This window comes from Heterodontus francisci, chromosome 7 (assembly GCF_036365525.1).
Source record: "Heterodontus francisci isolate sHetFra1 chromosome 7, sHetFra1.hap1, whole genome shotgun sequence".
In the NCBI taxonomy this organism is placed as follows: Eukaryota; Metazoa; Chordata; class Chondrichthyes; order Heterodontiformes; family Heterodontidae; genus Heterodontus; species Heterodontus francisci.
In genome coordinates this window covers 9,575,212-9,603,059 of record NC_090377.1, presented here as the reverse complement: position 1 = coordinate 9,603,059, position 27,848 = coordinate 9,575,212, and the positions used below count along the sequence as shown (strand labels likewise).

Sequence of the window (27,848 nt, the reverse complement as noted above, 5' to 3'; positions counted from 1 at the left end):
AGGAGCAAAATTAGCTGAGCTATGGTGTAAAAGTGGAGGAGTGGGGAAGAGAGCTGGCAGAAGCACGATGGACCAAAAGTGTCCTGCCGTGTGATACAATTCTATGATTCAGTGTTTGGCACAGACTCTGACTGATTGTCAGTGTATTTCTGCTTCTCCACTTTGCAGCCTGACTGGGATTTCCCCGTTCTTCGGCGAGAACGACAAGTCAACATTACTTAATGTGAAAAATTATGATGTGGCTTTCGAGGAGAAGATGTTCGCGACTCTGAGCCGAGAATCGAGGGGATTTGTCATCAAGTTGCTGGTGGAGGACAAACAGTAAGCATGAGGGCGTGAATCACAAGGTGCTGGTCAGAAGCGATATACTGAAGTGGCCCCACGCTCGAAGAACCAGACAATTCACAACATCGCCATTCCGTTTCACCCTGAGCTGAGATTCTGACCACCATATCCTCTCCATCACTAAGACCACCGACTTCCAACTCTGTAATAATGCTTGTCTCCGCCCCTGCCACAGCTGCTGCTGAAACCCTCGCCCATGCTTTAGTCTTGAACTATTCCAATGCATTCCTGGCCAGTGTCACACGTTCTACCCTCCATAAACTTCAGGTCATCTGCTGCCCATGTCCGAACTCACATCAAGTCCCGTTCACCCATCAGCCCCTGTGCTCACTGATCTACACTGACTCCTGATCCAGCAATTCCTTGATTTTAAAATTCTCATCCTTGATTTCAAGTCCCTCCATGGCCTCTCGCTTCTCTAGCTCTGTAACCTCCCCCGGCCCTCCAACCCTCCGAGATCTCTGCTCTCCTCCAATTCTGGCCTCTTGAGCATTCCCAATTTTAATCGCTCCATCATTGGTGTCCGTGTCTTCAGCTGCCTGGGGCTTTAAGCCCTGGAATTCCCTCCATAAACCGCTCCGTCCCTCTCTCTCTCCTCCTTTAAGTCGCTCCTCAAATCCTACGTCTTTGACCAAGCTTTTGATCACCTGACCTAATATCAGGGTTCGGTGTCAAATTTTGTTTGATAATAGCTCCTGTGAAGCATCTCGGGGCACTTTATATGTTTAAAATACTGTATGAATTAAAGTTGTTGTTGAGTGTATTGCAGCCCACATCCCTGAATTCCCTTGGAATCTCTGCTGTCGTAATGTCATCAGAAATGCAATAGAGATTTACGTACCATGCCTCCAATGAAGTTACGGCAAGGTGGAGACAGTAGTTCGGGGCCTGTGTCACCTCCTCACTGCACCCTTGCTCTTCCCCCCACTATCCCCATACCCCGCCATTGTTGTCTGGTTTGAATGCAGAAGGTCCCAGAATGTTTCAGCAATTGAAGTCCTGGATCCCAATGTGCTCGTCTCTGCCTCCTGTTGGTCACCAAAAGTTATTGCATAGAATTTACAGCATAGAAACAGGCCATTCGGCCCAATAGGTCTGTGCAGGTGTTTACAGTCCACATGAGCCTCCTCCCATCCCTCTTCCTCTAACCCCATCAATATATCCTTCTACCCCTTTCTCTGTCTTGTACCTATTGAGCTTCTGTTTAAATGCCTGAGGTAGTGTTATCCGAGCAAGTTTTTCCTTTTGTATCTGTACTGACATTAATCCAACTCCCTCCTCACAATGTCACTCAGTAACCCTTTCCTCCACCCATTGTGCCAAACATCCAAAAATTAAACATTTCAACCTCCTCAATAAAACCTCAAAATAAACCAAACAGTGGAATAAAGTTTGGAAATATCCCACAGGTGTGTGAGTTGAGGGAAAGACCCGTTTCAATGTGCGAGCTTTCCCAGAAAGTTTGCAGCACTTTCTGTTCTCCAATCAAAAAGGTTGGGACTGATTTATTTGAAATCTAAATCTCTGAATCCTTGTTGGGTGCAGTTCCACAGGTCTCACAACACCCTATCACACCCTTCCTTCATGAGTGAGCCAACAAAGTGAGTGTCACAGGCCAGTCAACCGGTGGGGGGGGGGGGGGGGGGGGACGACTGCTGTATCCCGTTCCTGCTCAACATGCCCAGGTCGCTGCATATTGATCGAGACCAGGCTCCATTTCATACTGTCTGGCCCCCACCCCAGGGTGCTGAGACCACGCCCCAACTTCCAGAAGGCACTTGCTAAGGTTCCATATGAGAGACTGTTAGCAAAATGGAGATGCATATAACTGGAGGCAACTTATTGACATGGGCAGGGAATTGGTGAGGAGGTAGGAGGCAGAGAGTAGGGATAATGGGTATGTACTCCAATTAGTGGGATGTGACTAGTATTGTATTCCCTTGAGTTTAGAAGATTAAGAATTTAAGATTTAATTGTGGTGTTTAAGATGATTAAAGGACTTGATAAGGTAGTTAGAAAGAAACTATTTCCTCTGAAGGTGAGAGCCTAGAACAAAGGGGCATAACCTTAAAATTAGAGCCAGGTCATTCGGGGTGATGTCAGGAAGCACTTCTTCACGCCAAGGGGCTATGGAAATCTGGAACTCTCTCCCCCAAAAAGGTGTTGTGGCCCAGGGTCAATTGAAAGTTTTGAAACTGAGATTGATTGATCTTTGTTAGGCAAGTGTATTAAGGGTTATGGAACCAATGGAGTTAAGATACAGATCAGCTGTAATCTAATTGAATGGTGAAACAGGGTAGAGGGGCTGAATGGCCTCCTCCTGTTCCTATGTAACAGGCTCGAGGGGCTGAATGGCCTCCTCCTGTTCTTGTGTAACAGGCTCGAGGGGCTGAATGGCCTCCTCCTGTTCCTGTGTAACAGTCTCAAGGGGCTGAATGGGCCTCCTCCTGTTCCTGTGTAACAGGCTCGAGAGGGGCTGAATGGCCTCCTCCTGTTCCTGTGTAACAGGCTCGAGAGGGGCTGAATGGCCTCCTCCTGTTCCTGTGTAACAGGCTCGAGAGGGGCTGAATGGCCTCCTCCTGTTCCTGTGTAACAGACTCGAGGGGCTGAATGGCCTCCTCCTGTTCCTGTGTAACAGGCTCGAGGGGCTGAATGGCCTCCTCCTGTTCCTGTGTAACAGGCTCGAGAGGGGCTGAATGGCCTCCTCCTGTTCTTGTGTAACAGGCTCGAGAGGGGCTGAATGGCCTCCTCCTGTTCCTGTGTAACAGGCTCGAGGGGGGCTGAATGGCCTCCTCCTGTTCCTGTGTAACAGGCTCGAGGGGCTGAATGGCCTCCTCCTGTTCCTGTGTAAAAGGCTCGACGGGCTGAATGGCCTCCTCCTGTTCTACATTTCCAAACTGATGATTCGGTTGAGGTCCCCAATTGAGCACAGTACTGCTAACTATAGAAGCAATGAGATAATGAGAGGCCTCCCCCCTCCCACGCCATCAAACAAGCCTGATCTGTTGGAGCATTTAGAGGGGGGTCTATTTGAAATTGGGGTGACCCTACACTGGTTCGGCAGAATCTGAGAGAGAGGGTGGGGGACTAAGTACCGGAGACACCAGTCGAAGTACTAATAACTGCAGCAAGCCGAGGCCTCACTTGAACCTATAATTTTATTACAGACGTCTCCCAATTAAGGCAAATCCTCCTGAAACTGGATCCGCCCCATTATCAGCTATCACACTCAGGGAATATTAAACTCATTCTTGATAACGCACTCTCATGGACAACAGGCTTGTATCGTCAGTGCCACGTCAGGAAAAGTGATGACAAGCCTTGTCTTTTTCCTATAATGTCAGAACCTAAGAATTCCAAAAAGTTAATCAATTGGCTTTGTATTAAAAATAAACACAATAAACGCTCAGCAATCAACTCATCAAGCCACTGAAGAAAATAATTTTACAACCAATTAAATACTTTTTGAAGTGTAGTCACTGTTGTAATGTAGGAAACACAGCAGTCAATTTGTGCACAGCAAGATCCCACAAACAGCAACCTGATCATGACCAGATAAACTAGATTATCAGTGATGTTGGATGAGGGATAAATATTGACCAGGGAGAACTCCCCAGCTTTTCATTGAAATAGTGGTCGTGGGATCTTTTACATCCACCTCAGAGATAAGACAGGGCCTCAGTTTAATGTCTCTTCCGACAGACGGCACTTCTAACAGCACAGTGCTCCCCAGTACTGACCCTCCGACAGTGCGGCACTCCCTCTGTACTGACACTGTGACAGTGCAGCACTCCCTCTGTACTGACACTGTGACAGTGCAGCACTCCCTCTGTACTGACACTGTGACAGTGCAGCACTCCCTCTGTACTGACACTGTGACAGTGCAGCACTCCCTCTGTACTGACACTGTGACAGTGCAGCACTCCCTCTGTACTGACACTGTGACAGTGCAGCACTCCCTCTGTACTGACCCTCTGACGGTGCGGCGCTCACTCAGTACTGACCCTCCGACAGTGCGGCACTCCCTCAGTACTGACCCTCCGACAGTGCGGCACTCCCTCAGAACTGACCCTCCGACAGTACAGCACTCCCTCAGTACTGACACTGTGACAGTGCAGTGCTCCCTCAGTACTGACCCTCTGACAGTGCAGCACTCCCTCAGTACTGACCCTCTGATAGTACAGCACTCCCTCAGTACTGACCCACTGATAGTACAGCACACCCTCAGTACTGACCCTCCAACAGTGCAGCACTCTCTCAGTACTGACCCTCTGACAGTGCAGCACTCCCTCAGTACTGACCCTCTGACAGTGCAGCACGCCGTCAGTACTGACCCTCTGACAGTGCAGCACGCCGTCAGTACTGACCCTCTGACAGTGCAGCACTACCTCAGTACTGACCCTCTGACAGTGCAGCACTCCCTCAGTACTGACCCTCTGACAGTGCAGCACTCCCTCAGTACTGACCCTCTGACAGTACAGCACTCCCACAGTACTGACCCTCTGACAGTGCAGCACTCCCTCAGTACTGACCCTCTGACAGTACAGCACTCCCACAGTACTGACCCTCTGACAGTGCTGCACTCCCTCAGTACTGACCCTCTGACAGTGCAGCACTCCATCAGGACAGACCCTCCTACAGTGCAGCACTCCCTCAGTACTGACCCTCTGACAGTACAGCACTCCCACAGTACTGACCCTCTGACAGTGCTGCACTCCCTCAGTACTGACCGTCTGACAGTGCAGCACTCCATCAGGACAGACCCTCCTACAGTGCAGCACTCCCTCAGTACTGACCCACTGACAGTACAGCACTCCCACAGTACTGACCCTCTGACAGTGCAGCACTCCCTCAGTACTGACCCTCTGACAGTGCAGCACTCCCTCAGTACTGACCCTCTGATAGTACAGCACTCCCTCAGTACTGACCCTCCGACAGCGTAACGCTCCCTCAGTACTGACCCTCTGACAGTGCAGCACTCCGTCTGGACAGACCCTCCAACAGTGCAGCACTCCCTCAGTACTGACCCTCCGACAGTGCTGCACTCCCTCAGGACAGACCCTCCTACAGTGCAGCACTCCCTCAGGACAAACCCTATGACAGTACGGCACTCCCTCAGTACTGACCCTCCTACAGTGCAGCACTCCCTCAGGACAGACCCTCTGACAGTACGGCACTCCCTCAGTACTGACCCTCCGACAGTGCTGCACTCCCTCAGGACAGACCCTCCTACAGTGCAGTACTCCCTCAGTACTGACCCTCTGACAGTACAGCACTCCCACAGTACTGCACTGGGAGTCTCAGCCTGGATTATGTGCTTGTCTCTAGAATGGGATTTAAACCTACGACTTTCTGACTCAGAAGTGAGTGTGGTACCCACAGTGCCACAGCAATGCTATTGGCCACCTCGCTTGTTTATTGAGTAAACTGATCAACATAGATTAACTGATCAACTCATACTGGAGGCATTGTTCATCTGTGGGTGTAATTCTGAGCTCTCTCGAGCTGTAAAGTGCTTTCTAGAAAGTTAAAATGATGATCAAAGTGAGTGACACCTTGTGGGGCGGGGGGGGGGCGTGGGGGGGCAGACTATTGCAGGCAACAGACAGGATGGCCAATGTACTTGGCCCCTCATGTCCTGCTCCAACCCATCTCCAGCATCGCTCCCACACTGTACCAACTCCCCTCCCTCCCCACCATACTGCACTGTGCCCAGGGATCTGGCCTGCTCCCCAGTTCCTCATGCCCTGCCCCAACTTCCCCGTTGCCTGTCCTGACCAACTGTGTCCAGGATGGCTCCACAGGACCTACACATCCCCTTGTATCAGTTCTGTCTGACTCTGTCCTGTGTATCTGGGTAATATCTGACACTGTCCAGTGTGTCTGGGTGCTGTCTGATGCTGTCCTGTGTATCTGGGTGCTGTCTGACACTGTCCTGCATGTCTGGGTGCTGTCTGAGGCTGTCCTGTGTGTCTGGGTGCTGTCTGACACTGTCCTGCATGACTCGGTACTGTCTGAGGCGGTCCTGTGTATCTGGGTGCTGTCTGAGGCGGTCCTGTGTGTCTGGGTGCTGTCTGATGCTGTCCTGTGTGTCTGGGTGTTGTCTGACGCTGTCCTGCGTGTCTGGGTGCTGTCTGAGGCTGTCCTGTGTGTCTGGGTGTTGTCTGACGCTGTCCTGCGTGTCTGGGTGCTGTCTGACACTGTCCTGTGTGTCTGGATGCTGTCTGACACTTCTGTGTGTCTGGGTGCTGTCTGACACTGTCCTACCTGTCTGGATGCTGTCTGACGCTGTCCTGCGTGTCTGGATGCTGTCTGACACTGTCCTACCTGTCTGGATGCTGTCTGATGCTGTTCTGCGTGTCTGGGTGCTGTCTGACACTGTCCTACCTGTCTGGATGCTGTCGGATGCTGTCTGACACTGTCCTGTGTGTCTGGATGCTGTCTGACACTGTCCTGTGTGTCTGGATGCTGTCTGACACTTCTGTGTGTTTGGGTGCTGTCTGACACTGTCCTACCTGTCTGGATGCTGTCTGCCGCTGTCCTGCGTGTCTGGGTGCTGTCTGACACTGTCCTACCTGTTTGGATGCTGTCTAACACTGTCCTGCGTGTCTGGATGCTGTCTGACGCTGTCCTGCGTGTCTGGATGCTGTCTGACGCTGTCCTGCGTGTCTGGATGCTGTCTGACGCTGTCCTGCGTGTCTGGATGCTGTCTGACACTGTCCTGCGTGTCTGGATGCTGTCTGACGCTGTCCTGCGTGTCTGGATGCTGTCTGACGCTGTCCTGCGTGTCTGGATGCTGTCTGACGCTGTCCTGCGTGTCTGGATGCTGTCTGACGCTGTCCTGCGTGTCTGGGTGCTGTCTGACGCTGTCCTGCGTGTCTGGATGCTGTCTGACGCTGTCCTGCGTGTCTGGATGCTGTCTGACACTGTCCTGCGTGTCTGGATGCTGTCTGACACTGTACTGCGTGTCTGGGTGCTGTCTGACACTGTCCTGCGTGTCTGGATGCTGTCTGACACTGTCCTGCGTGTCTGGATGCTGTCTGACGCTGTCCTGCGTGTCTGGATGCTGTCTGACGCTGTCCTGCGTGTCTGGATGCTGTCTGACACTGTCCTGCGTGTCTGGATGCTGTCTGACACTGTCCTGCGTGTCTGGATGCTGTCTGACGCTGTCCTGCGTGTCTGGATGCTGTCTGACGCTGTCCTGCGTGTCTGGATGCTGTCTGACGCTGTCCTGCGTGTCTGGATGCTGTCTGACACTGTCCTGCATGTCTGGATGCTGTCTGACGCTGTCCTGCGTGTCTGGATGCTGTCTGACGCTGTCCTGCGTGTCTGGGTGCTGTCTGACGCTGTCCTGCGTGTCTGGATGCTGTCTGACACTGTCCTGCGTGTCTGGATGCTGTCTGACACTGTACTGCGTGTCTGGGTGCTGTCTGACACTGTCCTGCGTGTCTGGATGCTGTCTGACACTGTCCTGCGTGTCTGGATGCTGTCTGACGCTGTCCTGTGTGTCTGGATGCTGTCTGACGCTGTCCTGCGTGTCTGGATGCTGTCTGACACTGTCCTGCGTGTCTGGGTGCTGTCTGACACTGTCCTGCGTGTCTGGATGCTGTCTGACACTGTCCTGCGTGTCTGGGTGCTGTCTGACACTGTCCTGCGTGTCTGGGTGCTGTCTGACACTGTCCTGCGTGTCTGGATGCTGTCTGACACTGTCCTGCGTGTCTGGATGCTGTCTGACACTGTACTGCGTGTCTGGGTGCTGTCTGACACTGTCCTGCGTGTCTGGATGCTGTCTGACACTGTCCTGCGTGTCTGGATGCTGTCTGACACTGTACTGCGTGTCTGGATGCTGTCTGACACTGTCCTGCGTGTCTGGATGCTGTCTGACACTGTCCTGCGTGTCTGGGTGCTGTCTGACACTGTACTGCGTGTCTGGATGCTGTCTGACACTGTACTGCGTGTCTGGATGCTGTCTGACACTGTACTGCGTGTCTGGATGCTGTCTGACACTGTCCTCTGCTTGTTTCTAGGAGGCCGGATGCAGATGAGAGTCTCCAGCATCCCTGGTTTTCGGTGAGTGTCACGCATGGTCATATCTTATTTAAACAGGAGGTTTTACCCTCCAGTTTCTTCCTACAAGCGATGCAGTGCGCCCAGGTGACACACTTACCTGTCCTCTCCCTTCCAGCCATGATGTAACAGATGTGTATTTGCATTCTCCGTTTGATTGACAATAACGAGTAGATGTGAAACATTGCAAGGTGTTGACGAGACTCACTCTGTAATTCACGTCAGAAAATGCCAGAAACACTCAGCAGATCAGGTAGCGTCTGTGAAGAGAGAAAGGTTTCAGGTGATAACCTTTCATTATTTAATATGAGTCCCAGTGGAGAGTTCTCTTGCGTAGTGTTATGACCAGGTGAGGAGGGAGTCTCAGGGTCCCCTTTCAGCCTTTTCCTGGTTTGACCGTAATAGGGTTTAACTTTAAAAGAAACAGTGTTTTTAGCTTCCGCTCAGTGAGTCCTCGCTCACTGCTCTCTAATTGTAATTATAAAAGAATCAACCAGACAGGTTTTCTTAGATTTAAACAAAGAAAGGTATATGTTTATTCACCTAAAACTCTAACTCAATTAAAACTACTAAGAATACACAACGCAACCACACTAACATGCATATGTGATAAACTCACACGCAAATAGAGACAGAGGAGGAGAAAGAATTAAAGGGGGGGAAGGTTGAAGTAGTAGATGGAAACTCAGTTGCTGGTTTTGATTTGGATGTAAAGACTTTGATTGAAGTTAAGTCTTGCAGTTCTCGTTGGGGCCCAGTGCACACTTTCAAACTTGTTTCGATGGTCTTCTGTCTTGAGACTTAAGTTACTTCCATGGGTCTTTGGAACTTTGCATGAGAGAGAGAGTGAGAGAGAGAGAGAGAGAAGTGCTCTCTTCTTGAAGTTCAATTGCAATCTCTTCCAAAACTGTTCTGTGTCAGGCACAATTCAAAAAACCCCAGGTTGGCGAGCAGGTTAGTCATGCGACTGGATCATTATTTGGAGCAGCTTCACCTGCGAGATTTGTGGATTCCTCCAAGCTTACAAGATACATTCAGTGGGGTGGGGGAGGGGAGGGGTGGTGGGTGCGTGGAATGCTGGCTCAATGACTCTCAATGTCTCTTGATCATCAATATTGACAAAACCCATCTGGCTAATTGGATCAGGGAGTACTCCCATTGTCTCTCCATGCCACTGTCATTTAGAATGCAAATATGCAGTCATGTTTTCAGTCACTGTTCTGTAGTCTTTTTAAACAAGTTTGTTCAATGTCCAGCAAAAGTTCAAAAATAATGTTCCCTCTGACAAAATTAATATGTTTCATTTTGGCAAGTGTGGTTTCCATCACACCCTATAACAGGGGTCCTGATGAATGGGGTCCTAATAAAAAAAGTATAAAATTGACAGGTTGGAACAGACCAGCTGCTCCATAAGAATATAAAAAGAAAAGAAATAGGAGCAGGAGTAGACCATTCGGCCCATTGAGCCTGTTCCGCCATTCAATATGATCATGGCTGATCTTCTGCCTCAACTCCACTTTCCCGCCACTCCCCAAATCCGTTGGTTCCCTGAGAGACAAAAAAAATCTATCTATCTCAGCATTAAATATATTCAACGATGGAGCATCCACAAGCCGCTGGAGCAGGGAATTCCGAAGATTCACAACCCTTTGAATGAAAACATTTCTGCTCCGCTCTGTCCCAAATGATCAGCCCCTTATCCTGAGACTGTGCCCCCGTGTTCTAGATTCCCCAGCCAGGGGAAGCAACCTCTCAATTTCTACCCTGTCAAGCCCTTTCAGAATCTTGTGCCTTTCAATTAGATCCCCTCTCATTCTTCAAAGCTCCAGAGAGTATAGACTCAGTTTACTCAGCTTCTCATCAAAGGACAATGCTCTCATCTTAAGGACCAATCTAGGGAACCTTCACTGCACTGCCTTCAATGCAAGTATATCCTTTTTTAAATATGGAGACCAAAACTGCACACAGTATTCCAGGTGTGTTCTCACCAAAACCCTGTACAATTGTCGCAATGTTTCTTTATTCTTGTACTCTCATCCCCTTGCAATAAAGGCCAAAATTCCATTTGCCTGACTAATTGTTTGCTGTATCTGAATGAAAACCTTCTGTCTTCCCTGTACAAGTACTCCTGAGTCTCCCTGAACATCAACATTTACAAGTTTCACACCTTTTAAAAAAATATTCTGCTTTTCCATTCTTACTGCTATAGTGAATAACCTCACACGTCCCACATTATACGCCATCTGCCATCTTGTTGCCTACTCAATTTTCTTTTTATTATTCGTTCAGGGGAGATGTGGGCGTCACTGGCTAGGCCAGCATTTATTGTCCATGCCTAATTGCCCTTGGGAAGGTGGCGGTGGTGAGCTGCCTTCTTGAACCGCTGCAGTCCATGTGGTTTAGGTACACCCACAGTGCTGTTAAGAAGGGAGTTCCAGGGTTTTGACCCAGTGACAGTGAAAGAACGGCGATATAGTTCCATTAAGATGGTGTGTTGCTTGGAGGGTAACCTGCAGGTGGTGGTGTTCCCATGAATCTGCTGCCCTTGTCCTTCTAGGTGGTAGAGGTCGCGGGTTTGGAAGGTAATGTCATCTTGCAGATGCTACTGTGCATCGGTGGTGGAGGGACTGAATGTTTGTGGATGGGGTGCCAATCAGGTGGGCTGCTTTAGTCCTGGATGGTGTCGAGCTTCTTGAGTGTTGTTGGAGCTGCACGCATCCAGGCAAGTGGAGAGTATTCCATCACACTCCTGACTTGTGCCTTATAGATGATGGACAGGCATTGGGGAGTCAGGAGGTGGGTTACGCGCCACAGAATTCCCAGCCTCTGACCTTCTCTTGTAGCCACAGCATTTATGTGGCTGGTCCAGTTCAGTTTCTGGTCAATGGTGACCCTCAGGATGTTGCTAGTAGGGGATTCAGTGATGGTAATGCCATTGAACATCAAGGGGAGATGGTTAGATGGTCATTGCCTGCACTTGTGTGGCACAAATGTAACTTGCCACTTATCAGCCTAAGCCTGGATTTGTCCAGGTCTTGCTGCATCTGGACATGGGATGTTTCAGTATCTGAGGAGTCACGAATGGTAACGCATATTGGGCAATCATCAGCAAACATCCCCACTTCTGACCTTATGATTGAATGAAGGTCATTGATGAAGCAGCTGAAGATGGTTGGGCCTAGGACACTACCCTGAGGAACTCCTGCAGTGATGTCCTGGAGCTCAGATGATTGACCTCCAACAACCACAGCCATCTTCCTTTGTGCTGGGTATGACTCCAACTAGCGGAAAGTTTTCCCAATGATTCCCATTGACTCCAGTTTTGCTAGGGCTCCTTGATGCCATACTCGGACAAATGCTGCCTTGATGTCAAGGGAAGTCACTCTCACCTCACCTCTTGAGTTCAGCTCTTTTATCCATGTTTGGAAGAAGACTGTAATGAGGTCAGGAGCTGAGTGGCCCTGGTGGAACCCAAACTGAGTGTCACTGAGCAGGTTATTGCTGAGCAAGTGCCGTGTGATAGCACTGTCAATGCCACCTTCTATCACTTTACTGATGATTGAGTGTAGACCGATGGGGTAGTAATTGGCCGGATTGGATTTGTCCTGCTTTTTGTGTACAGGACATACCTGGGCAAATTTCCACACTGCCAGGTAGATGCCAGCATTGTAGCTGTACTGGAACAGCTTGGCTAGTGGTGCGGATAGTTCTGGATCACAAGTCTTCAGTACTATTGCTGAACTGTTGTCAGGACCCATAGCCTTTGCAGTATCCAGTGTCTTCAGCCGTTTCTTGATATCATGTGGTGTGAATCGAATTGATTGAAGACTGGCATCTGTGATGCTGGGGACTTCGAGAGGAGACCGAGATGGATCGTGCACTTAGCACTTCTGCCTGAAGATTGTTGCAAATGCTTCAGCCTTATCGTTTGCAGTAATAAAATCAAGAAATGCTGGAAATACTCAGCAGGTCTGTCTTTTTCAGTGATGTGCTGGGCTCCCCCATCGTTGAGGATGAGGATGTTTGTGGAATCTCCCCCTCCTGTCAGTTGTTTAATTGTCCACCTCTATACACGATTGGATGTGACAGGACTGCTGAGCTTAGATCTGATCTGTTGGTTGTGGGATCACTTACCTCTGTCTATTGCATGCTGCTTATGCAGTTTGGCATGCAAGTAGTCCTGGGTTGTAGCTTCACCAGGTTGACACCTCATTTTGAGGTATGTCTGGTGCTGCTCCTGGCATGCCCTCCTGCACTCTTCATTGAACCAGGGTTGGTCCCCTGGCTTGATGGTAATGGTAGAGTGGGGGATATGACAGGCCATGAGGTTACAGATTGTGGTTGAGTACAATTCTGCTGCTGATGGCCCACAGTGCCTCATGGATGCCTAGTTTTGAGTTGCTAGATCTGTTCGAAATCTATCCCATTTAGCACGGTGATAGTGCCACACAACACGATGGAGGGTATCCTCAATGTGAAGACGGGATTTTGTCTCCACAAGGACTGTGCGGTGGTCACTCCTACCAATACTGTCATGGACAGATGCATCTGTGACAGGCAGATTGGTGAGGACGAGGTCAACTATATTCTTCCCTCTTGTTGGTTCCCTCACCTGCCGCAGACCCAGTTTAGCAGCTATGTCCGTTAGGACGCAGCCAGCTCGGTCAGTAGTGGTGCTACCCAGCCACTCATGGTGATGGACATTGAAATCTCCCACATTGACGTCTCACTTAACCTGTCTATATCTCTTTGTAGCCTCTCTGTATCCTCCCCGCAGCTTTCTTTCCCACCTAGCTTTGTAATATCAGTGTGACGGCTGGAGCTTCCTGACTAGACACTTCCCACCCAACCATCTCACACCCACACCCCCCCCCCCCCCACTTCTCCCCTAGCCCCCAACCCTTCTTCTCTTCTCCACTCCACCCACCCCTCAATCACCCCACAGCCATGTAATCTCCCAGGAGAGGCAAAAGAACCCAGAGAAATACCCCGGACCAATAAGGGAAAATACTCTGGAAAATTCCTCCTCTGCCACCCTCAGGCGATCAAATCCCAGTCCAGATCACACAAGCCAAGTAATCTCTATAAAGACACTTCCCTTCTGTCTGGCCCAGTCAGGAACCAGTCCAGCTCCCTTTCAAAAGAACAGGGAGTCAGCACTCACCACACCAGCCAATAACACATTCCCGAGGCTCTGGGAAGAGAGGAACTGCCCAACACCCAGTCTATCCCAACTCTTCCGCAGTTTAAGCTCATGTCCCCTGGTCCTCCCCAATCTATCAAACTGGAATTATCTATCAATAGGGAGACTACCCAACCCTTTAATTATTTTTAGATCTGTATCAGGTCTCCTCTAAGTCTACAATGCTGTAACGTCAGTCGACCGAGATCCCTAAGCCTATCTGAGTAGCTGAGGTCTCTGATGGAGAAACTCCCTCTGAAAATGGTGACCCATTGAAAATAGTGTCTCTTAGTGCTCCTGATGGAGAGCCTTTCTCTAAAAGTGGGTGCCAATGCTCAGTCTCGCGCTCTGTTAGGCCGGGCTATAAGTGAACACTTAAATACATAAGAAATAGGATCGGGAATAGCCCATACTGCCCCTCAAGCCTGCTCTACCATTCAATATGATCATGTCTGATCTTCTACATCAACTCCACATTCCCACCCTGTCCCCATATCCCTTGATTCCTTTTGTGCCCAAAAATCTCAGTCTTGAATAGATTCAACGACAGAGCATCCACAGCCCTGTGGAGTACAGAATTACAAAAAAAATCACAACCCTCTGAGTGAAGAAATCACTCCTTATCTCAGTCCTAAATAGACTGCGACCCTGTGTTCTAGACTGTCCAGCCAGAGAAAATATCGTCTCAGCATCCACCCTATCAAGCCCTCTAAGAATTTTATAGGTTTCAGTGGGATCACACCTCATTCTTCTAAACTCCAGGAAATATCGGCCCATTCTACTCAATCTCTCCTCACAAGACAACCCTCTTATCTCAGGAGTTAGTCTAGTGAAGCTTCATTGCACCCACTCTTTAAGGCAACTATATCCTTCTTTAGGGTTCTTTTGTATTATTCCTTCATGGGATATGGGCAACACTCGCAAGGCCAGCATTTGTTGCCCATCCTTATTTGCCCTTGACAACTGAGTGGCTCACTAGGCCATTTCAGAAGGCAGTTAAGGGTCAACCACATTGCTGTCGGCCAGTAAGGACATCAGAATTTCCTTCCCTGAAGGGCATTAATGAAACAGATGGGTTTTTATGAGAATTGATAGTTTTATAGCACCATTACTGATCATTACTAAGATTTCAGATTTTTATTAATTAATTGAATTTAAATTCACCAGCTGCCATGGTGGGATTTGAACCCACGTCCCCAGGGCATGATCACTATGCCACTGTCTCCCATTAGGTAAGAAGACCAAACTTCTGTACTATGTTTGTGGTCGCACCAAAGCCCGACACTTATTTTCTTTATCTCTGAGACAAAGTGCAATGTTCATTTCACTCATCCATGGATTCTTGTTTTTCAGAGTATCTTCACAGTGAAAGGAAAGGTCATCAATACCGACCACCTGAAGGTCCTGGTGTCCCGGAGAAAGTGGCAGGTTAGTTTACAGCGAGGCATCTTTGTGAGAAACGGATGTGTTTCAACTTTATTAACTTTATTAATACAGGCGTAGCAAGGGAATTATGCTCAATCATTATAAATCACTGTTTAGGCCCCAGCTGGGGTATTGTGCCTAATCCTGGGCACTGCACTTTTGGAAGGGTGTCAGGGCCTTGGAGAGGGTGCGGAGGAGATTTACTGGAATGGTACCAGGGATGAGGGAGTTCAGTTAATGTGGAGAGACTGGAGAAGCTGGGATTGTTCTCCTTAGAGCAGAGAAGGTTAAGGGGAAATTTGATAGAGGTGTTCAAAATCATGAAGGGTTTTGATAGAGTAAATAAGGAGAAACTGTTTGCAGTGGCAGGAGGGTCAGTGACCAGAGGACACAGATTTAAGGTGATTGGTAAAAGAACCAGAGGCAACAGGAGAAAAAATGTTTTTACACAGTGAGTTGTTGTGATCGGGAACGCGCTGCCTGAAAGGGCGGTGGAAGCAGATTCAATAGTAACTTTCAAAAAGGAATTGGATAAATACTAGAAAAGAAAATATTTGCAGGGTTATGTGGAAAGAGCAGGGGGAGTGGAACTTGTCGAAAAGGTCTTTCAAAGAGCTAGCACAAGCACAATGGGCCAAATGGCCTCCTTCAGTGCTGTAACTTTCTAAGATTCGTTGTTGCAGTAGCTTCAATTTATTCTCAATAAGGACCCCCACCCCCCACTCCAGATCTCTAATATACAAGCAGAATATGCTGGAAACACTCAGCAGGTCAGGCAGCATGTGTGGAGAGAGAAGCCAAGTTAACATTTCAGGTCTGTGACCTTTTGTCTGAACTGGTAAATGTTACTTACTTAACAGGTTTTAAACAAGTTCAGAGGCAGGGACAAAAACAAGAAATGCTGGATTCACTCAGCAGGTCTGGCAGCATCTGTGGAAAGAGAATCTGTGGAAGGGTCACTGACCCGAAACGTTAACTCTGCTTCTCTTTCCACAGATGCTGCCAGACCTGCTGAGTGAATCCAGCATTTCTTGTTTTTGTTTCAGATTTCCAGCATCCGCAGTATTTTGCTTTTATTTCAGAGGCAGGGAAGTGGGATGGGGGGAGAACAAAGGGGCAAGTCTGTCATAGGATGGAAGACAGGAGAGTTTAAATGATAAAAGGGATGATGGGACAAGGCAAAAGATTTTTTTTTTTAATTCATTCATGGGATGTGGGCGTTGCTGGCCAGGCCAGCATTTATTGCCCATCCCTAATTTCCCTTCAGAAGGTGGTGGTGAGCTGCCTTCTTGAACCGCTGCAGTCCATGTGGGGTAGGTGCACCCACAGTGCTGTTAGGAAGGGAGTTCCAGGATTTTGACCCAGCGACAGTGAAGGAACGGCGATATAGTTCCAAGTCAGGATGGTGTGTGACTTGGAGGGGAACTTGCAGGTGGTGGCGTTCCCATGCATTTGCTGCCCTTGTCCTTCTAGTTGGTAGAGGTCGCGGGTTTGGAAGGTGCTGTCTAAGGAGCCTTGGTGCATTACTGCAGTGCATCTTGTAGATGGTACACACTGCTACTACTGTGCGTTGGTGGTGGAGGGAGTGAATGGCACTCTATCTACAAACAATCAAGCGGGCTGTTTTGTCATGGATGGTGTTGAGCTTCTTGAGTATTGTTGGAGCTGCATCCATCCAGGCAAGTGGAGAGTATTCCATCACACTCCTGACTTGTGCCTTGTAGATGGTGGACAGGCTTTGGGGAGTCAGGAGGTGAGTTACTCGCTGCAGGATTCCTAGCCTCTGACCTTCTCTTGTAGCCACGGTATTTATATGGCTATTCCAGTTCAGTTTCTGGTCAATGGTAGCCCCTAGGATGTTGATATTGGCGGATTCAGCGATGGTATTGCCATTGAATGTCAAGGGGAGATGGTTAGATTCTCTCTTGTTGGAGATGGTCATGCCTGGCAATTGTGTGGGGCGAATGTTACTTGCCACTTATCAGCCCAAGCCTGGATATTGTCCAGGTCTTGCTGCATTTCTACACGGACTGCTTCAGTATCTGAGGAATCATGAATGGTGCTGAACATTGTGCAATCATCTGCGAACATCCCCACTTCTGACCTTATGATTGAAGGAAGGTCATTGATGAAGCAGCTGAAGATGGTTGGGTCTAGGACACTATCCTGAGGAACTCCTGCAGTGATGTCCTGGAGCTCAGATGATTGACCTCCAACAACCACAACCATCTTCCTTTGCGCTAGGGATGACTCCAACCAGTGGAGGGTTTTTCCCCCGATTCCCATTGACTCCAGTTTTGCTAGGGCTCCTTGATGCCATACTCGGTCAAATGCTGCCTTGATGTCAAGGGCAGTCACTCTCACCTCACCTCTTGAGTTCAGCTCTTTTGTCTATGTTTGAACCAAGGCTGTAATGAGGTTAGGAGCTGAGTGGCCCTGGCGGAACCCAAACGGAGCGTCACTGAGCAGGTTATTGCTAAGCAAGTGCCGCTTGATGGCACTGGTGATGACACCTTCCATCGCTTTACTGATGATTGAGAATAGGCTGATGGGGCGGTAATTGGACGGGTTGGACTTGTCCTGCTTTTTGTGTACAGGACATACCTGGGCAATTTTCCACATTGCAGGGTAGATGCCAGTGTTGTAGGGTGGTAATGGGACAAGTAAAGAGTTGAAAGATGGGTCCAGAGGAGGTGTAAATGACAATAGTAGAATCATTGCCAGCACCCGCTGTCTGAAAAAATGGGAGCAGTGATTGTGATCTGAAATTGTTGAACTCAGTGTTGAGTCTGGAAGGCTGTAAAATGCCTGATTGAAAAATGAGATGTTCGTCTAGCATCTGTTATAAGTAATGGTAATGTAAGTAATGATTTCATCTCAAATGTTTATGTCCCCATGTGAAGCATTTTGCATTTCTCTGCACTATAATTCATCTTCCGAATTCCCAAGTCTAGGCAAATGTTCCTCTAGATTATCCTATTCAGGTCTACCGCCTTCATTAGCTTTATAGCATTTCCTAAATTTAGCCACCACTAGTTCCAGATCATTTAAGAAGATGTTGAACAAGGGCTCCCAAGACCAACCCTCTGTGGTTGTAACATTCTCCCTGACTGCTGACAGTTCCTGTGCTATGTTCTTCTGGGTTCTATTAGTCAACCAATTACATATCTATTGTAAAATATTTTCACTGATTCACATTTTCTCTGTTTTCAGTAGCAGCCTTTCCAGAGGAATGGTATCGAAGGTTTCACAGAAATCCAAGTTTTTTTAAAATTTTATTCATTTAGTCATCGGATGTGGGCATCACTGGCTGGGACAGCATTTATTGCCCATCCCTAATTGCCCTTGAGAAGGTGGTGGTGAGCTGCCTTCTTGAACCGCTGCAGTCCATGTGGTTTAGGTGCACCCACAGTGCTGTTAGGAAGGTAGTTCCAGGATTTTGACCTCGTGACAGTGAAGGAACAGCGATATAGTTCCAAGTCAGGATGATGTGTGGCTTGGAGGGAAATCTGGAGGGATCCTACCCTTGTACCTCTAGATGGTGGAGGTATTGGGTCACAGAGCCACTGCCTTACCGCAGTCAAGCCCTTTGTTACACCCTCACAGCAAGCCAGTAGATTAGATTGACAAAACCTTCCCTTCATGAAGACATTTGGTTATCTTTTATGATTTTATTCCTTAATAAGGATCTCCAGTACTTAACAGACAACGGACATCAACCTCACTGGTCTGGGGGTTTCCTGGATCACTTTTTCTACCTTTTCTTAAAAATAGGATTAATATCTGCCTTTCGAGAAGGGGCGGCACAGTGGCGCAGTGATTAGCACTGCAACCTCACAGCTCCAGCAACCCGGGTTCGGTTCTGGGTGCTGCCTGTGCGGAGTTTGCAAGTTCTCCCTGTGTCTGCGTGGGTTTCCGCCGGGTGCTCCGGTTTCCTCCCACAGCCAAAGACTTGCAGGTTGGTAGGTAAATTGGCCATTATAAATTGCCCCCAGTATAGGTAGGTGGTAGGGGAATATAGGGACAGGTGGGGATGTGGTAGGGAATATGGGATTAATGTAGGATTAGTGTAAATGGGTGGCTGTTGGTCAGCACAGACTCAGTGGGCTGAAGGGCCTGTTTCAGTGCTGTATCTCTCTCTGACTAAGAGAGTCTTGAACTAGGGGTTCACAGTCTCAGGATAAAGGGGTTACCATTTAGGACTGAGATGAAAATAAATTTCTTCACTCAGATTGTTGAGAATCTTGGGAATTTTCGACCCCTGTGGAGGCTCAGTCGTTGAATATATTCAAGATGGATGTCAATAGATCCTTGAGCACTAAGGAAATTAAGGGATATGGGGATCAAGCAGGAAGGTGAAGTTGAAGTAGAAGATCAGCCATGATCCTATTAAATGGTGGAGCAGTTCGAGGGGCCGAATGGCCTACTCCAGCTCCTATTTCTTATATTTTTAATGTTCCCGCGTTCCCTATGCACTTCTCATGATTTCTAGAAGATTTGTGCCAATGAGGAGAGGTTCTCAAGGGGGTGCAATAGCAGAGGGATCATATGTGCACAAATCATTGAAGGTGGTAGGGCAGGTTGAGAAAGCAGTTAATAAAGCGTTATAAATCGTCAGAGTGCAAGAACAAGGATGTCCTGATGAACCTCTATAAAACACTGGATTAGCTTCAATTGGAGTATTGTGTCCAGTGCTGGGCACCACACTTTAGGAGGGATGTGAAGGCTTTGGCGAGCGTGCAGAAAAGATTTACAAGAATGATTCCAGGGATGAGAGACTTCAGTGATGTGGATCAATTGGAGAAGCTGGCATTATTCTCCTGATAGAAGAGAAGGTTAAGAGGGGATTTGATGAGGGGTCTGGACAGAGTAGATATTGAGAAACTGTTCCCATTAGTGGAAGGGTCAAGAACCAGACATCGCTGATTTAAGGTGATTTTTTTTTTATTCATGGGATTTGGGCATCACTGGCCAGGCCAGCATTTATTGCCCATCCCTAATTTCCCTTCAGAAGGTGGTGGTGAGCTGCCTTCTTGAACCGCTGCAGTCCATGTGGGGTAGGTACACCCACAGTGCTGTTAGGAAGGGAGTTCCAGGATTTTGACCCAGCGACAGTGAAGGAACGGCGATATAGTTCCAAGTCAGGATGGTGTGTGACTTGGAGGGGAACTTGCAGGTGGTGGTGTTCCCATGCATCTGCTGCCCTTGTCCTTCTAGTTGGTAGAGATCACGGGTTTGTAAGTTGCTGTCTAAGGAGCCTTGGTGCGTTGGCAAAAGAACCAAAGGCGACATGAGGAAAAACATTTTTACGCAGCGTGTGGTTAGGATCTGGAATGCACTGTCTGAGAGTGTGCTGGAGGCAGGTTCAGTGAGTGTTTAGGATCTGGAATGCACTGCCCGAGAGTGTGGTGGAGGCAGGTTCAGTGAGTGTTTAGGATCTGGAATGCACCGCCTGAGAATGTGCTGGAGGCAGGTTCAGTGAGTGTTTAGGATCTGGAATGCACTGTCTGAGAGTGTGGTGGAGGCAGGTTCAATGAGTGTTTAGGATCTGGAATGCACTGCCTGAGAGTGTGGTGGAGGCAGGTTCAGTGTGTGTTTAGGATCTGGAATGCACTGTCTGAGAGTGTGGTGGAGGCAGGTTCAGTGAGTGTTGAGGATCTGGAATGCACTGTCTGAGAGTGTGGTGGAGGCAGGTTCAGCGAGTGTTTAGGATCTGGAATGCACTGCCTGAGAGTGTGGTGGAGACAGGTTCAGTGAGTGTTTAGGATCTGGAATGCACTGTCTGAGAGTGTGGTGGAGGCAGGTTCAGCGAGTGTTTAGGATCTGGAATGCACTGTCTGAGAGTGTGTTGGAGGCAGGTTCAATGAGTGTTTAGGATCTGGAATGCACTGTCTGAGAGTGTGGTGGAGGCAGGTTCAATGAGTGTTTAGGATCTGGAATGCACTGTCTGAGAGTGTGGTGGAGGCAGGTTCAGTGAGTGTTTAGGATTTGGAATGCACTGTCTGAGAGTGTGGTGGAGGCAGGTTCAGTGTGTGTTTAGGATCTGGAATGCACTGCGTGAGAGTGTGGTGGAGGCAGGTTCAGTGAGTGTTTAGGATCTGGAATGCACTGTCTGAGAGTGTGGTGGAGGCAGGTTCAGTGAGTGTTGAGGATCTGGAATGCACTGTCTGAGAGTGTGGTGGAGGCAGGTTCAGTGTGTGTTGAGGATCTGGAATGCACTGCCTGAGAGTGTGGTGGAGACAGGTTCAGTGAGTGTTTAGGATCTGGAATGCACTGTCTGAGAGTGTGGTGGAGGCAGGTTCAGCGAGTGTTTAGGATCTGGAATGCACTGTCTGAGAGTGTGGTGGAGGCAGGTTCAATGAGTGTTTAGGATCTGGAATGCACTGTCTGAGAGTGTGGTGGAGGCAGGTTCAGTGAGTGTTTAGGATTTGGAATGCACTGTCTGAGAGTGTGGTGGAGGCAGGTTCAGTGTGTGTTTAGGATCTGGAATGCACTGCGTGAGAGTGTGGTGGAGGCAGGTTCAGTGTGTGTTTAGGATCTGGAATGCACTGTCTGAGAGTGTGGTGGAGGCAGGTTCAGTGTGTGTTTAGGATCTGGAATGCACTGTCTGAGAGTGTGCTGGAGGCAGGTTCAGTGAGTGTTTAGGATCTGGAATGCACTGCCCGAGAGTGTGGTGGAGGCAGGTTCAGTGAGTGTTTAGGATCTGGAATGCACCGCCTGAGAATGTGCTGGAGGCAGGGTCAGTGAGTGTGTAGGATCTGGAATGCACTGTCTGAGAGTGCGGTGGAGGCAGGTTCAGTGAGTGTGTAGGATCTGGAATGCACTGCGTGAGAGTGTGGTGGAGGCAGGTTCAATTATGACTTTCAAAAGGGAATTGGATAAGCACCTGAAGAGAGAAATTTGCAAGGCTATGGGGAAAGAGCTGTGGAGTGGGACTAGTTGAGTTGCTCTCGCAGAGAGCTGGCACGGACTTGATGGGCTGAAAATCCTCCTTCTGTGCTGGAACCATTTGATGACTCTGTGCCTGCAATTTCACCCCTCAGTTCCTTAAAGACCCTCAAATGCCTATTGTACAGCTTCTGAGATTTATTTACCTTCAGATTACACAGTTGCTCAGCAACCAAAGCTCTTGGAAAACACTAACACTTATCATTGCAAATATTTAACTATTTTCAGACCCATTTTCTAATCACTGGGGCTAAAAGAGTTATCTATAAGGACAGGTTTCATAGACTATACTTGCATTCCCTCAAGTATAGAAGATTTAATTGAGATGTTTAGAAAGATTAAAGCATTTCCTCTGGTGGGGGGAATCCAGAACAAAGGGAATAACCTTAAAATTAGAGTCAGGCTGTTCAGGGGTGATGTCAGGAAGCACTTCTTCACACAAAGGGTAGTGGAAATCTGGAACGTTCTCTCCCCCAAAAAGCTGTTGAAGTTAAGGATCAATTGAAAATTTCAAAACTGAATTTGATAGATTTTTGTTGGGCAAGGGTATTAAGGGTTACAGACTCGAGGGGCTGAATGGCCTCCTCCTGTACCTCTGAGCTACTTTGACTACTAATGAGGCAGGATTGTTCTCATGTTTATGTTTCTGGTTGATTTTTCCAGCGCTCCCTTATCAACTACAAATCCTCCATGGTCATGAGGTCCATCCCCGAGCTCCTGGAAGACTCATCTGGTCACATGAACATTGGAATCCCCAAACATCTCAAGGAGCACCGTCTCTCCTCCGTTCTCTCCTCCTCCTCTGACTCAGATGAAATAGATGAGTTCCCATTCATTCCGATGCCTCTGCAGCCAGAGCTCTTGTCCGCCAGGCTGCCTCTCCACCAAATACGCAACGAGGAGGAGATGGCGAGGATGCAGAATGGCGACAGTGCGACGGTGAGCGAAGAAGCAGCAAGTGCCACGGCGGAGCGGAGGGGCTTCCAGGCGGCTCACAGCCCGTCGCCCGGGAGGAGCAAGGAGGAGCCAGACGAAGGAAAGAGGAAGGAAAATGGGGAGGCGAAGACGGAGGGACTGAGCAAAGTGCGGGTGAAGATATCGAGGAAGAGGTCGACGGAGATCGAGCCTCCTGACTCCTCGGACGAAGATTCGGAGCTTCAGAGGAAGCCTGGCATCCCCAAGCGTGGCATGAGGAAAGGAGTGAGTATCGACTCACCGGACTCACTGCGAGCAGAGGCTGCTTCCAGGAGGGGGGAGTTCCGAAGGGGGAGTTCTGCCGACTCTGCCCTGGCTTTGCTGGGAGCTCAGGATGCCGGGGATAGTACAAGCAAGGACCAGAGCGGGAAACCGGCCGAGATGCCGGGGAGGCTGAAGAAGTCGGTCTCTATGGAGCTGCCTCGGCGGAGCCCCAGCCCCGGGCGACTCGATGACCTGGCTGCCCAGAGGCGGAAGGGAGGCCCGTCCCAAGAAGATTATGCACTGAAGCTCGAGCTCATGAGGCAGCGGCTTCTGCGAGGAGGCTCCGTAGACAGCAAGATGAGCGGGCTTCGGGGGCCACTCCTGGAGCACCTGGGGATCCCTGATGATCCTAAGCAGCGTTCCTCATCCCTGGAGCGACATTCCCTCCGACCCCCGAGGCCAGAGAAGACAGCTGCCCAGCCCAGGTTGGCCAGGGCGGCCTCCAGCGAGAGTGCCCCCAGTGAGGAGCCATCGGAAGGGCGGATTCTTCGGAAGAGTGCGTCGTTCTCCCAGGGGGAGCCCACCATCCTCCATCGACGGGTCGGCGCCCCGTTGGAAATTCCGCTGCTCCAGCCAGATTCAAGAGGGAGCCCAGAGCCATTGTTCCCGCTGAAAGAATCTCCTTCCCTCTCCAACTTGACTGATCCCTCCAAGTTTGATAGCTCAAGACCGCCAACACCAGTAAAGTCAACAGCAACCAAGGAAGTGAGCCAGAGACCTCCCACACCGGAAATTAAGGTAGTGGCTGTGGTCGAGCCTGAGAAGGTGGAGGTGGAAAGACCCTACAGGAAGACCATGATTGGAAAGACCGCGGTCATAACCCATAGTAATCTGTCAGCGGAGCCTGACTCTCCCCCACCCAGCTCTGCAGTCAGTGCAGCAGTCAGCAAGGCGGATCAACAGAAAGCCAACTTGGTGGCTGCAACAATCCCAGCAGCTTCCCCACCTGACCAGCAGAGATCTGAGCTTGCCATTGGGAGCAAACCCCAAGCATCCATCCAACCAACTCAGGAGGTCAAACCCATGCCCACCCTGGCCGCGGGCAAAGTGGCTCCAACCCTGGGGACCAGTCCGACAGCACCGGCCCCTCCCTCTCACACCGTCAGGGTTGTGACTCAGGGAGTGGTCGGCCAGGACGCGGCTAAATCCCGGCATTGTCCAGCCCCGCGGCTCATCCAGCCAGAGACTCCCAGCGAAGGTGAGACGCATCGGGACATGGCCATGACTCGTCCAGCAAATATCCAGCCTCCCATGACTGTTCAGCATCCCGCTGTATTCGCAGCCACCAGGCACAGTCCCAAACCCCATGGCGTGGGCCCTGATACTCCCCAGCTGGACGAAGTCCCCATGGGGGAGGTAGAGCAGCGAGAGACTCCAATACCCGATCTCACCCGGGAGGCCATCCCCTCAGCGGCAAACATGAAAGTGAAATCGTCCAGCGTGGGGCAGTTCTTAAACATCGAGAATATCGAATCCGAGGAAGTGTTTGAGGCAAAATTCAAGAAGGCTAAGCAGTCGTCACTAACCCGGAGTCTAAAACACTTGATGAGGCCCAAATCGGAGGAGAAGTTGGGACAAATGCCCCAGAAGGGGGAAAACGTGTATCGCCCAGGAGCAATGGGGGCCCCTTTACAGGTCATGAAGGGGCAAGAGTCTTTCCTAAACTACGGAGAGGGGAAGTCCAGGTCCAGGTCTGAGCAGAACATTCCAGAAGCCACAAAAGATTCCAGCTTTGTCAGGAAGCTGTCTCTGAGGTTCAAAGGGCCGTCAGCCGGGGAGAAGAAAGAGGAGAAGGTGAGAGAAGATCAGGCAAGCCGGGGACGCAAACTCTCCTGGTCTTTTGGGAAAAGCAACGCGAAGGACAGGAAGGTGGAGGAGAGGGATGTACACGAGGCTGGGAAGGAGGAACCTCCGGCCTCCCAGTACGACTCCGAGCCTCTCAAGAAAGAGCACAAAAACTCACCGGCCTTGGCCGTGCGGAGGAAGATTGAGTCGACCATCTCAGGGATCTCTCTGCGCTTTGGGCGGAGCCACTCGGAGGAGAGGATGGAGGGGCCCCCCTCGGAGGCCGGACCACCCGCCCTGCAGGAGGCAAAGGAGGGCAAGCGAGGCCCCTTCTTGTCCCTGCTGAGGAGGTCCACCTCGGAGGCGGGATCGCTGAAGAAAGTGGGAATCCCCCAGAACCAGCTGGCCACGCAGACCCGCTCTACGCCCTCCTCAGAGTCACTGCAGTCGGAAAGCAGCGTGTCCTCCAAGCCAGAGAAAGGTAAGGAGGTTGCTCACTTCTCCGTGCTGCTCTTTTGTCAATTGGATATCGATGTGTTTAATTATATGCAGGTGGACGGCATTAATTGGGATTTCACTTGAGCACATATAAACAGACATTGATTGAAACCATGGTATGACTGAGTTAGGAGGTGGATGCTTGTAAGCTTTCACTTGGTTAACACATGCAAGACTAAGTAAAGATTGGCGCCAGTACTATCCTTCACCAACTGGCTTTCTAGAATAGACCATCATAACCAGCTGTCCCAACATTATACAGCACATAAACAGGCCATTCAGCCCAACAGGTTCATGCTGGTGCTTATACTCCATACGAGCCTCCTCCCACCCCTCTTCATCTCACCCTATCAGCATTTCCTTCCATTTCTTTCTCCCTCATATGTTTATCCAGCTTCACTTTTAATATATCTGTACTATTCACCTCAGCTACTCCCTGTGGTAGTGAATTCCACATTCTCACCGTTCTCTGGGTAAGGTTTCTCCTGAATGCCCCCTTTTGGATATATTAGTGACTACCTTATATTTATAACCCCCCTAGTTCTGGTCTCAGAGCGGAAACATCGCTATGTCTACTCCATCGAACCCCTTCATAATTTTAATCGTCTCTATCAGGACCCCTCAGCCTCTCGAGAAAAGAGCACCAGCCTGTTCAGTCTTTCCTGCTGGTAATAGCAAGTGCTGCAACCCATCATGTGATCCCAGGAGACTCAAAGCCAATTTATTGAGCCATCCGCAGAGATAGAGTTTAGAATTAGAACATTACAGCGCAGTACAGGCCCTTCGGCCCTCGATGTTGCGCCGAGTTTACCCTTACTTAATGCAGATAGGAACAGGAGGAGGCCATTCAGCCCCTCGATCCTGTTCTGCCATTCAATTAGCTCGTGGCTGATCTGTATCGCAACACCATTAATCCGACTTTGCTCCCCTCATTTTTAATTCCACCCCCATAGAGGAAATAGTTTCTCTGTATCTGCCCTATTGAATCCATTTAAGATTTTAAACACTTCGGTCAGATCACCCGTCAGCCAACTGGGGAATTATTCATTTTCACCACTCTCCAGCGAGCTAACATGGGCAGAGCAGAAGCTGCTCTGGGGAAATCCTCAGTCACTGGTCCATTCAGGGGCACAATCCCAATTGCCCAGGTCTGGGAGCCTTGGACACATGTTGGTAAGAACCAGTGCTCACTGTCCACCAACTGTGCATTTCACAACCATGTCTTTGTTGTCTCTAAACTTGACGATTCCAGTTCTTTCCCAGCTGGCCTCTGACCTTCCAGCCTCCATAAAGCTGAGCTCATCCAAAACCCTGCTGTTTGTATTCTAACTCGCATCAAGATCTGTTCACCCATCACCCCTGTGCTCGCTGACCTACATTGGCTCCCAGTCCAGCAATGCCTCGATTTTTAAAATTCTCGTCCTTGTTTTAAATCCCTCCATGGCCTCGCCCCTCCATATCTCTATAGTCTCCTCCAGCGCTACAGCCTTCCAAGATCTCTGTACTCCTTCAATTCTGGCCTCTTGAGCATCCTTGATTTCCTTCACTCTGCCTTTGGTGGCCGTGCCTTCAGCTGTCTAAGGCAGGGGTCTACAACCTGCGGCTCCAGGGCCACATGCAGCTCATTAAGAATTAGTGCAGCTCTTGGTCGATAAAACTCATTTCGATGGTAATTTAATTTGATGGTAATTGTTTCATTTTTTTAAACCTTTATTAATATTGTACTTGTATCATTCAATTAGCAACTTTAAAAAAACCTTTACAATGTTGTTGAAATGTGTCTCTGTGTTGTTTTCATTATTATTGGCATTCGAGTAACAGCATTGCAGCCCTTAAGATATTGTATTTTTGACTAAATTTAAAAAATGGCTCTTAAGGTTCTTGGGCTCTAAGCTCTGACGTTGCCTCCCTAAATCTCTCCACCTCTCTATCTCTCATTCCTCCTTTAAGTCGCTGCTTAAAACTTATGTCCTCAACATAGCTTTTGGTCACCTGTCTTACTATCTCCTTATTGTGGGCGGCACAGTGGCGCAGTGGTTAGCACCGCAGCCTCACAGCTCCAGCGACCCGGGTTCAATTCTGGATCCTGCCTGTGTGGAGTTTGCAACTTCTCCCTGTGACCGCGTGGGTTTCCTTCGGGTGCTCCGGTCTCCTCCCACAGCCAAAGACTTGCAGGTTGGTAGGTAAATTGGCCATTATAAATTGCCCCTTGTATAGGTAGGTGGTAGGGGAATATAGGGACAGGTTGGAATGTGGTAGGAATATGGGATTAGTGTAGGATTAGTATAAATGGGTGGTTGATGGTCGGCACAGACTCGGTGGGCCGAAGGGCCTGTTTCAGTACTGTATCTCTAAATAA

At 49.4% G+C, this 27,848-nt stretch overlaps 1 protein-coding gene across 1 annotated transcript in view; it reads left to right on the top strand.

The window, feature by feature from the left end:
- spega (striated muscle enriched protein kinase a) overlaps nt 1-27,848 on the top strand; it is a 684,640-nt gene that overhangs the window by 602,106 nt on the left and 54,686 nt on the right. Inside the window, exons 32-35 of the mRNA XM_068034685.1 lie at nt 169-321; nt 8,373-8,431; nt 14,961-15,022; nt 22,631-25,472. Coding sequence (XP_067890786.1) covers nt 169-321; nt 8,373-8,431; nt 14,961-15,022; nt 22,631-25,472 — 3,116 coding nt within the window. The remainder of the gene's footprint in view (nt 1-168; nt 322-8,372; nt 8,432-14,960; nt 15,023-22,630; nt 25,473-27,848) is intronic.